The following is a 12,301-nucleotide window of genomic DNA, read 5'->3' on the forward strand; positions in this document are numbered from 1 at the left end:
AATATAAATCTGGGGGTTGCCTGGGTGGCTTTCTCTGTTAAGCATCTGCCTTTGGCTCAGGTCACGATCCCAGAGTCCCAAGACTGAACCTCGCATAGGACTCCCCACTCAGCAGGGAGTCTGCTTCTCCCTCTGCCCTTCACCCAGCTCATGCTCTCTATCACTCACGCTCAAATAAATAAAGCCTTAAAAAATATATAGGAGTCTACTCTTAAAGCGGTATTTATAACTGTCTGTAAAACTTAAAATGAAAGAGCAATTAACATTGTTTTCAAAGGCATATCAAAGTAACACCTGAAAAATACTTTAAGAGATTTACTAACAATCAATGTCTGAAGTACAGTTTTACTTTCTGCTGCTAATGACTGTTCTTTCAATATCATATTAGAAATCTGAGAAACACGTATAGACACATTTTCTGGAACAGATGTGAGAGATCCAAGTGCTGTTGTAGTAATTGCGTCTAATGCAGAGACACTGGAAGACAGCAGGTTACCTATACCAAAAAGAAAAAAGATACAAACTTTGACATAAATATATTAATACAGTTAGAAGTACTCTAAAGAGGTTGAGAAAATTATATCCTTGTGAAAATTTATAATAACAAGCTTAAAATAATTGGTTCATTGTATCAGCTAGGAAATATTTCAAATATAAATTATGTTCTAGAGTATTCTGCAAGTTTATTAGACCCATCACTATGTTTGCAGTAAACCAAGAATCATTGTGATCTCCAGCTAATAGTAATTACAGTATTGTAGTAGGTAAAAGAGATTATAAAAAACTAATAATTAAGGAAGCCTGGGTGGCTCAGTGGGTTAAAGCCTCTGCCTTCGGCTCAGATCATGATCCCAGGGTCCTGGGATCGAGCCCCGCATTGGGTTCTCAGCTTGGTGGGAAGCCTGCTTCCCACTCTCTCTGCCTGCCTCTCTGCCTACTTGTGATCTCTGTCCGTCAAATAAATAAAACCTTTAAAATAAACAACAACAACAAAACCTAATACTTAGGGGTGCCTGGGTGGCTCAGTGGGTTAAGCCTCTGCTTTTGGCTCAGGTCATGATCTCAGTGTTCTGGGATCGAGTCCTATATCAGGCTCTCTGCTGGGCAGGGAGCCTGCTTCCTCCTCTCTCTGCCTGCCTCTCAACCTACTTGCAATCTCTCTCTGTCAAATAAATAAAATCTTAAAAACAAAACAACAAAAAAAAACCCCTAATACTTAAAAAGTTTTTCCCCCGGGTACCTGGGTGGCTCAGTGGGTTACAAAAAGCCTCTGCCTTCCGCTCAGGTCATGATCCCAGGTTCCTGGGATCAAGCCCTGAATCGGGCTCTCTGCTCTGCAGGGAGCTTGCTTCCCACCCCCACCCCTGCCCACGCTCTCTCTGCCTACTTACGATCTCTGTCAAATAAATAAAATTAATTTAAAAAAAAAAAAAAAAGTTTTTTCTCTGGGCGCCTAGGTGGTTCAACTGGTTAAGCCTCTGCCTTCCTAGGATTGAGCCCTGCGTCAGACTCCCTGCTCAGCAGTGAGTCTGCTTCTCCCTCTCCCCTGCACCGCCACCTGCTTGTGCTTGCTCCTGCTCTCTCAAATAAATAAATAAAATCTTAAAAAAAAAAAAAAAAAGGTTTTTTTTTCCCCCCCTAAATGAGGATAACAATGGGTATGATTAAAATTTGCTTTATAGAAAACAGGAAAAAAAAGAAAAAACCCAAGTAAGATTTGTTTCAATTCAAAGGCAGTAAAAGCATTAATCCCTGGTCTGAACAGAAAGTGTATGCATTGTAGGAGACTTGTGAAATGGACACCTCAGTGTTCTAAAATATTAAATGGTGAATTTTGAAATTAATCTCAGACTAGAATAATTAGAAATGCTTGAACTTACCAAACAAAGTCTTGTGAGCTTCCAGCATGGCCTTCTGTTTTGAGCTGCTATCCTTAATTAATTCTTCCATACTACTAAACAGACTATTCAGGTTTTTGCCAAAAATATCCTGAGCTTCTGCATTGTGCTGATCAATTGCCTTCTTGCGATCCAGTTTGGAATGGAGACTAGATACATCTTTTGTAGTTTCTTCAACTGTAGTAAGCAACTATATGTGATTTTTAAAAATGTTGATAAGATGGGTATGATGAAAACATTTTCTAATGAAAATATCTATGCTACCTAAGGATTTCTCCTTATGAGAAGTAATAAATTTTAAATGTTGTATCAGAACACATTTTTAATTCATGCTAATTTATCCAGTTGCCCAGGAATTTCCCCTCATCTAGCAATTTTGGAAGGGAAGGAATTTTGCCAAACTAATATAGTAATTATGCTTCCTCACAAATTTTTCTATTATGTGTTACTATTTCCTCTAACATGCACCGAATAAACAATTCTTTCAACATCTCACATCACTAGAAGGTGCTAAATTCTGTAGGACTGATTAGTTCAATCATGACTAAAGGGGAAAGTACTGCATCATTGTTCTCAATGTCCCCAAAGTACATTAAAATCATTTTCTATTTATAAAACTTTAGGCACTTTTTTTCTTAAGTTAGAAACTCTAGTGAGGAAAATTCAGGTAAAATAGTAAAATAATGTTCTTTAAATTGGCAGAAATACCATTTGCGGTGGATAGATAGAATTTCACAGTTAACACTTAAGCAAAGGAAAGTTATTTCTATCCATTCTCTAATTTCTTTAATGCAAGTGCAAATCAAAACAAAAGACATACTCTGCTGGCAGCATCATGAAGTTTCTCCTCAGTACTTTCCAAAACTGATGTAATATATTCTTCTTCAACAAGCTGTAATTTAGTTTCTTGTAAATGTTTTTGAGTGGTTTCAAGTTCCTGTGTCTTATTTTGCAGGTCAGATTTACACTGGTCAAGTTCATTTTTATTGTCCATAAACAACTCTGTAACCTAAATATAACATTTAAACATTTTTTTTTAAGAATTACAAAATGCTGAACTGGTTGGTGAAACATCTGGCTAATTCATAAAATAATAGAAGAAGAATCACACAAATCATTTCCATGCAAAAGTTGTGACAAGCTGTAACAAGTTACCAGATAGGTTAGCACGTTTTGTATAGTACCTGGTCTCTTCCTGTAACTTCATTAAAAACTTTGAGATTAAATAACAGGTCTAGGGTAGTGGCATTAGTCCTTCAGTTTCCTTTCAACACTGACAACGTGAGGGTGGCACAGAAAGGTCATGTCTGTCCACCTTATTCAACATCTGGCTTCCCCTAACATCTGCATTCCTTCATCTGATACACACAATAATGAAAATGTCTCAGCATTCATTATTTAGCTTTAACAATAAAGCTGCACGATTCAGTAAATTTCTTAGAATGCTGCCTTAATGTGTCAAAAGAGACAGTAAAATTATGATACAACTTAATTTTAATATGAGTCAGCAAGAAAAAAAAAATCTTAAACAAAAAATATTGGCAGGAGAGGCTCCTGGCTGGCTCAGTCAGTAGGGCATGCCACTCTTGATCTCAGGGTTGTAAGTTCAAGCCCCACATTGAGCATGAAGTCTATTTAAAAAAAAAAAAAAAAAAAAAAGTGGCTTGTCTGAACTGAGATATATAGATGAAGCACAGATGGTATTTCAAAGACTTAGTACAAATCAAAAGAATGTTTAAAAAAAAAAAAAAAAAGGATGTTGGTGTCTGGCTGGCTCACTCACTAGACCCTGAGACTCTCGATCTCAGGGTTTTCGAGGATGTTAAGTCTAAGCCCTGCCTTGGGTGTAGACATCACTTAAAAATAAAGAACTTCACGGGGCGCCTAGGTGGCTCAGTAGGTTAAAGCCTCTGCCTTCGGCTCAGGTCATGATCCCAGGGTCCTGGAATCAAGCACCGCATCAAGCTCTCTGCTCAGCAGGGAGCCTGCTTCCTCCTCTCTCTTTCTGCCTGCCTCTCTGCCTACTTGTAATCTCTGCCTGTCAAATAAAATAAATAAAAATCTAAAATAATAGTAATAATAAAAAACTTTAAAACTTCAAAAAAACTTTAAAAATAATAAATTTAAAAAATATTTTTAAAAAATCACGTCCCTCAAGTTCTGAAATGTTTTTAATATTTGCTTTTCATGTAACACACAATACTGTTTTGTTTTTTCATTCAATACTATTTTTTTAGAATTTTTTAAAGATTTTATTTATTGGGGCGCCTGGGTGGCTCAGTGGTTTAAGCCTCTGCCTTCAGCTCGGGTCATAATCTCAGGGTCCTGGGATAGAGCCCCACATCGGGCTCTCTGCTCAGCGGGGAGCCTGCTTCCCCCTCTCTCTCTGCCTGCCTCTCTGCCTACTTGTGATCTCTGTCTACCAAATAAATAAATAAAAATCTTAAAAAAAAAATTTTTTTTTAATTATTTACTTGACAGAGAGAGACACACAGCCAGAGAGGGAACACAAGCAGGAAGTCTAGGAGAAGGACAGCAGGCGTCCTGCCAAGCAGGGAGCCTGACATGGGGCTCAATCCCAGGACGCTGGGATCATGACCTGAGCCGAAGGTAGACACCCAATGGCTGAGCCACCCAGGCACCCTTCATCTAATACTGTTTTAAATGCTTACCCTACTTAGCTCCTCTTCAACTGCGCCAATTTTTTCAATCAATTCTACAATCTGTTCTTCTTGAACAGTTAGTTTTCCACTCATGGCTCTAAAATAAAGTTAATATGAATTTAACAGTTAATATTTTTTAATTCCTTTAAGACTCATTCTAACAAAACTGTGGCAGTTGCACATCATCTCTACCATTTATCACTATAATAATGATGCCTAAGAGTCAATAAGAAATGAACACAAATTTCAAAAAACTAATGTATCCTTGTCCTTGAAATGTAATATTCTTCTTGTGACCTCCATTTTGAAACTGAGAATCCCTACTTATGAGGGGAAGAAAGCATGTGTATGTATAAAATTTAAGAAGCTACAAAGCTGACAAATAGTCCTTTGTCATAATTCACATAAAATAGAGATGGGGAGGGATACAAACTAAGTGTCTATAATCAGGAATATGGAGGATAAATAGGACCCACAGAATCCATGAGAGGCTTGGGACTTGAAGGCATCTGGTATCACAGAAAGAAGGGGAGGAGTCAGGGACTAAAATTGGATAAGTGAGTTAAAGTATATATACAAAACAATTATACCTCCTGCCTCCTGCATACCCCAGTACCCTCCTGCATACCCCATACCCTCCTGCATACCTCAGTACATACCCTAACACACACCACCACTGAGGTTTTACTAAAGTTATGTGAGAAGTAATGAATGGGGAAAACAAGTGAAAAATACATGCGCCCTCTTTGTATTTTTCTTGCAACCTCATGTGAATCTATAGTTATCTAAAAATTAAAGTTATATATATAAAAAATTTTTAACTGATAACTACTTGTTAATATCAGAAAAAGGAGCATTTATAGGAAGCATTAGATACAAAGATCTTAGTTACTGTCACAAAAGTAAATTTTGTTTCAAACACCTTGTTATCAGAAAATTATTATTCTTGGAAATTAATTTCCATAGCCAAGGTCTTACCTAAAATTTTCTTCAGAAATGTATACCCCATTTTTCTCACGGGCTGCAGCAAGATCTCGTTTCAGACGCTCTATCTCTTCTGTGTATTCCTTCACAAGAAGAATATTGTAGGTATCAATTTAGCATTTAACTGTTTTTTCATTCATTTTGGGGAGGATATATAATAAATAAAACATGTACTTAGTCCTTTCATGTTTTTTAAAGCATGAAAAAGAATAAATACTTTTAATTCAATATTTGTTTAGTCAGAGTCTTTCAACAGCTTAAATACTTTTTTTTTTTTTTTAAGATTTTATTTATTTATTTGACAGACAGAGATCACAAGTAGGCAGAGAGGCAGGCAGAGAGCAAGGAGGAAGCAGGCTCCCCGCTGAGCAGGGAGCCAGATGTGGGGCTCAATCCCAGGACCCTGGGATTATGACCTGAGCTGAAGGCAGAGGCTTTAATCCACTAAGCCACCCAGGCGCCCCTAAATAAATAAATTCTTAAAAAAAAGGGGGGGGACACGTGGGTGGCTCAGTGGGTTAAAGCCTCTGCCTTCAGCTCAGGTCATGATCCCAGGGTCCTGGGATAGAGCCCTGCATTGGGCTCTCTGCTATGCAGGGAGCCTGCTTCCTCCTCTCTCTTCCTGCCTGCCTCTCTACCTGCTTGTGATTTGTCTGTCAAATAAATAAATAAAAATCTTTAAAAAAAAAAAAAAAAAAAAAGGGCATGGTGTGCTTAGGTGGCTCAGTGGGTTAAAGCCTCTGCCTTCGGCTCAGGTCTTGATCCCAGGGTCCTGAAATCAAGCCCCACATCTTGCTCTCTGCTCAGCAGGGAGCCTGCTTCCTCCTCTCTCTCTCTACCTACCTCTCTGCCTATTTGTAATCTCTCTGCCAAATAAATAAAATATTTTAAATAAATAAATAAATAAAATAAAAGGCCATATAAAGAAGATAAACTACAGACTGGGAGAAAATGAATATAAACCATTTTTGTGACAGAGGACTAAGAACTTTCAAAACGACAATAATTTTTAAAAACCAATTAGTAAGAAGCCTGGTTGGCTCAGCCAGAAGAGCATGTGATTCTTGATCGCTGGGTTGCGGGTTCAAGCCCCACGTTGGGTGTAAATTACTTTAAAAAATATATATATAAATATATATAATATATTTTATATTTATTACATATATGTATATATATATATATACATACATTAATTTTTTAAATATATAAAACTAATAATATATATATATACATAGATATATTTATTATATGTCTATGTACATATATATATATTTTTTAAGGCAGGAGGCAGAGGGAAAGAGAGAGAAAGATCTTACTTAAACAGTCTCCACACCCAGCTCTGAGCCTGATGCAGGGCTCAATCATGAGACTGAGATCATGATCTGAGCCAAAATTAAGTCAAATGGCCAACCAACTGAGCCACCCGGATGGCTCCCCCCAATTTTTCTTAAAGATTTATTTATTTATTTGAGAGAGAGAGTCAGAGAGTACACAGAGGGAAAGGGAGACAAGCAGTACTACATGGGTCTCAATCCCAGGATGCTGAGATCATGACCTGAGCCTTAATCAAGAGTTAGATACTTAACCCACTGAGCCACCCCAGTGTCCCCCCAATTTTTTTTAATAAAAAAATTAAAAACCCAGGGGCCTGGGTGGCTCAGTGGGTGAAGCCTCTGCCTTCAGCTCAGGTCATGATCCCAGGGTCCTGGGATGGAGTCCCACATCAGGCTCTCTGCTCAGCAGGGAGCCCGCTTCCCCCTCCCTCTGCCTGCCTCTCTGCCTATTTGTGCTCTCTCTCTGTCAAATAAATAAAATCTTAAAAAAAAAAAAAAAAAAAATTAAAAACCCTATTAGAAAATGGGCCTAAAAACAGGAATAGACTTTTCACCAAAGAGGATATGCAAATACCAAATAAGCACATGAAAAGACGCTTAACACCAGAAGCCATTAGAGAAATGCAAGTTAAAACCACATTGAGAGAGTGCCTGGGTGGCTCAGTTGGTTAAGCAGGTCAGGCTCAGGTCATGATCCTGACTGGTCCCAGGACTGAGTCCTGTTGGGCTCCCTGCTCAGGAGGGAGTCTGCTTCTCCCTCTCACCCTCCCTTGTCTTATGCTCTCTCTTTCATTCTCTCTCTCAAATAAATAAATAAAATCTTTTTTAAAAAACCCACAAAAACACAGTGAGATATTTAGCGCCTCTTATACTCATCAGAACAACTAAAATAAAAATAGCTATAATACCAAATGCTGGTGAATATGTGGAATAATTAGATCACTCTTACATTGCTAGTGGGAATATAAACTGATACAGCCACTCTGGAAAATAGCTTGGCAGTTCTTTAACTGATAAATAAAATCTTAAAAAACAAAAACAAAACAAAACTTAACCAACTAAAAATTGGGCAAAGAATTTGGATAGATCTTTCACAAAAAAGATATACAAATGTATAAGCAGCATACGAAAAGATGCTCATTATCATTATTCACCAGGGGAACGCTAATTAAAACCATGCTGAGGGTAAAATCATACCCTTATTAGAATGGCTAACATTAAAAAGACTATAACATGTGTTGGGGAGGATGTGGAGAAACTGCAACCCTCATGCATTTGCTGCTAATGAAAATTTAAAGTGGTACAGCCACTTTGGAAAAGAGTTTCTTTTTTTTTTTTTTTTTAAGATTTTATTTATTTATTTGACAGACAGAGATCACAAGTAGGCAAAAAGGCAGGCAGAGAGAGAGGAGGAAGCAGGTGCCCCTGGAAAACAGTTTCTTAAAAAGTTAAACATAAACTTACTGTGCAACACAGAAATTAAACTTCTAGGTAACTACCTGAAAGGACTGCAAATACATCAACACAAAGATTTCTATACTAATATTCATAGCAGCACTACAGGAAATGATCCAAATTTCCATCGGCTGATGAATGGATAAACACAATGTGTTATTAACCATTTAATGGAATACCACTCAGCAAATTAGTCTACTGATACATCTACAACATAGATGAAGCCCTAGTGTTATGCTAAGTGAAAGAAGCCAGATGCAAAAGATTAAATATTACATGATTCCATTTAAGAAATGGCTGGAAAAGGGGCACCTGGGTGGCTCAGTGGGTTAAAGCCTCTGCCTTCGACTTGGGTCATGATCCCAGAGTCCTGGGATTGAGCCTCACGTCGGGCTCTTTGCTCCACGGGGAGCCTGCTTCCTGCTCTCTCTCTGCCTGCCTCTCTGCCTACATGTGATCTTTCTCTCTGTCAAATAAATAAATAAAATCTTTAAAAAAAAATAAAAAAGAAATGGCTGGAAAGGGCAAATCTACAGACAAAAAGTGTATTAGTTGTTGATTGTAAAGGGTAAAGGGGAACTTTACAGTGATAGAAATTTCCAAAGTAGACTGTAGTGATGTTGCACAACTCTGTAAATGTACTAAAAATCATTGCATTATAGGATTACAATGGAAGAGTGTTACGGAAATTATACCTTAATGTGTGGTAATAATATCATATTAATGTATGGTGATTGTACCTTAAAGCTAGAAATAAATAAATTTTGTAAATGTAAATAACTGCAAATTTTGCTGGCTTGATAGAGCTGATAAAGTCACCGTATTTGCATTAGAAAAAACATTTCAATATATTAGGTAGTTAATTAAAATCATTAGATGAAATGCCTTACCACACGTAATTGAATAAATCTTAACAATTATCTATTTCAGGTCCTCAACTTAACATTTGTCAAACAAAACATTCCTCCACAAAATCCACAATTACCTTAATAAGAGCTCTTTTGGTGAGTTTCTGGTTAACTTCAGGCTTATTTAGTATGTTCTTTGCTCTATGAGCATATTCCAATGTACTCAGAGTTTCCTGTAAAGAAAAGAAAATGCCAATCACTAAAGATTCTATAAGAACAATGTAGTTCTGTTATCAAAAGATTATAAAATAAGTTACAAGAAAAAAATAATTTACAAGAAATAACTTACGGTTATATCTAACCTAAAAATCTATCATCCACTAGGACCACTATTCTAAATCTTTACAAGGAAATTTGTTCAAAACAGCCTTTTCTTCCCTTCTTTCTAATTTAAAATGTCATCTTCTTTATGATAATTTGCCTAAGAATTTTTTACTTTGGTCTTCACACTCAATGAACCCCCTCACCTGATGAATAAGCAAAACATTCTATATCCATACAATGGAAAATTACTCACCTACAAAAAGAAATGAAGCATGGATACATGTGAACCACATGGATGAACACTGAAAACATGCTAAATGCAAGAAGGCAGTCACAGAAGAACACTTATTGCATGATTCCATTTACACACAATGTCCAGATTAGGTAAATCTAGATTACAAAAGTAGGTTGGGGCACCTGGCTGTCTCAGTTGGTTAAGCGTCTGCCTTTGGCTCAGGTCATAATCTTAGAGTCCTGGGATCAAGCCCCACATTGGGCTCTCTGTTTACTGGGGAGTCAGCTACTCCCTCTCTCTCCCTTTGCCTCCAACTTGTGCTCTAATAAAGAAATAAAATCTTTTTAAAAAGTGGCGGGGGGAGGCTCCTGGGTACCTTCGGCTCGAGTCGTGATCCCAGAGTCCTGGGATGGAGCCCCACATCAGGCTCCTTGCTCATCAGAAGCCTGCTACTTCCTCTCCCACTCCCCCTGTTTGTGTTCCCTCTCTCGCTGTGTCTCTCTCTGTCAAATAAATAAAACAAAATCCTTAAAAAAAAAAAAAAAAAAGAAAAAGAAAAGAAAAAAATTTTGAAGTAGGTTAGTCGTGACCTAGAGCTGGGAATGTGGGCAAATGGAGAGTGATTCCTAATGGGTTACAAGGTTTCTTTCTAAGGTAATGACAATGCTCTAAATAGACTTTAGTGATGGTTGCACAGCTCAGCAAATATATTAAAATCATCAAATTACATACTTTTAATAGGTGATTTAATGGCATGTGAATTACATCTCAGTAAAGATGTGTTTTAAAATGAAAGGGGAATTAGAGACCTTATAAATCCTTTTCTAACTCCGTTTAAAGGAAACAATCACAATAAAATAAGAGATTTTGCCATCTTGGTTTTACCACCTGTTCTCACATATCCAATCCCATCTTCAGTGCCCTCTAAGAACCTCTACAACACTAGCATTCAATTAACTCACTTTTAAGTTCCCTATTAGATCTCCATACCCTGGCCCCAATCAGGGTCCCTGCTCAGCAGGGAGTCTGATTCTTCCTCTCCCTCTACCCACCCATCCACCTCCTCATTCTCTCTCAAATAAATAAATAAAATCTTTTTAAAAATCTCTATACCACATGTAACCATCCACTGCTAATGACCACAGCAATTTCTTTTTTTTTTTTTTTAATTTTTTTTTAAAGATTTTATTTATTTATTTATTTGACAGAGAGAGATCACAAGTAGGCAGAGAGGCAGGCAGAGAGAGAGGAGGAAGCAGGCTCCCTGCTGAGCAGAGAGCCCGATGCGGGACTCGATCCCAGGACCCTGAGATCATGACCTGAGCCGAAGGCAGTGGCTCAACCCACTGAGCCACCCAGGCGCCCAGCAATTTCTTTTGAAGACTGTGCGGGAAAAACCATTAAGTAATTGGCTTTTTAAGATTAAAAACTCTGCCAGGAAGTAGAAAAACAATTTTTTCAGTGTTGTCCTCCTATGTCCCTGTGCAATATCCAGATTCTTTTACTCTTGCTTAGAATGAATGAAGCCAATTAATGAACTTTTAAAATATATGATAAAAAATAAAAACAAAAAAGTAAAATAAAGTAAGTGATAGCTAAATAAGAATTACAGCTACTACACTTGCAGATGCCTATTAAAGGGCTTACCTCAAGATTGAGAGATGCAGGAGAAATTGTTGCAATTATGGATGTTCTTGTACGTCCCCCAAGAGAATCCTGGAGGATTCTAGTTAATTTAGATTCTCGATAAGGAACATGAGGTGTTCTTTCTACAAGAGCAGTAATGACCCTTCCCAAAGTCAAAAGGGATTGATTGATATTTCCAGCCTCCCGAGCTCTCTTGTCAACTGCTCCAGAACGGCCAATGTTCTCACTTCCCGCAAGATCAACCTTGAATTTCAAAAATAAAAACTGTTAGTTCCCCTGGATTTGGACACAAAGACTTTCATTCTCTAGTATAATGTATCAACTACCCACCAAGATAATTTTTTTATAATTAACAATACACTACAAAGCTAATTACCTAGGAACTTCAAAAATATTGTCTAGAAGTACAGAATTTCAAGCTGCTCTATGGTGGTCAAGAATGAAACAGATGAAGGGTCCCTGAGTGGCTCAGAGACTTAATCGTCCAACTTTTTTTTTTTTTTTAGATTTTATTATTTATTTGACAGAAAGAGAGGTCACAAGTAGGCAGAGAGGGGGAAGTAGGCTCCCCGCTGAGCAGAGAGCCCAATGCAGGCCTTGATCCCAGGAGCCTGAGATCATGACCTGAGCTGAAGGCAGAGGCTTAACCCACTGAACCACCCAGGTGCCTTAAGCATCCAGCCTGTAATTTTGGCTCAGGTCATGATCTCAGGGTCGTGAAATCCCCATATTGGGCTCCTCACTCAGCTGGGATCCTGCTTGAGATTCTCTCTCCCTCTCTTCCCTCTAAAATAAATAAATCTTAAAAAAAAAAAAAAAAAAAAATGAAATAGTGGTTTGACCCAGCAATCCCACTTCTATGTATATTATACAAGGGAAATAAAATCAGTATCTTAAAGAGATAACCTGCATT

The 12,301-nt window shown here is 37.7% G+C and overlaps 1 protein-coding gene across 1 annotated transcript in view; it reads right to left on the bottom strand.

Annotated features, from left to right (window-relative positions):
- Positions 1–12,301, bottom strand: part of KIF11 (kinesin family member 11) — a 41,886-nt gene that overhangs the window by 20,486 nt on the left and 9,099 nt on the right. Inside the window, exons 8-14 of the mRNA XM_059169447.1 lie at positions 11,389–11,631; positions 9,320–9,415; positions 5,540–5,628; positions 4,571–4,658; positions 2,719–2,907; positions 1,881–2,088; positions 324–496 (exon numbers count right to left, since the gene is read on the bottom strand). Of these exons, the coding sequence (XP_059025430.1) occupies positions 324–496; positions 1,881–2,088; positions 2,719–2,907; positions 4,571–4,658; positions 5,540–5,628; positions 9,320–9,415; positions 11,389–11,631 (1,086 nt within the window). The remainder of the gene's footprint in view (positions 1–323; positions 497–1,880; positions 2,089–2,718; positions 2,908–4,570; positions 4,659–5,539; positions 5,629–9,319; positions 9,416–11,388; positions 11,632–12,301) is intronic.

This window comes from Mustela lutreola, chromosome 4, assembly GCF_030435805.1.
Source record: "Mustela lutreola isolate mMusLut2 chromosome 4, mMusLut2.pri, whole genome shotgun sequence".
Classification (NCBI taxonomy): Eukaryota; Metazoa; Chordata; class Mammalia; order Carnivora; family Mustelidae; genus Mustela; species Mustela lutreola.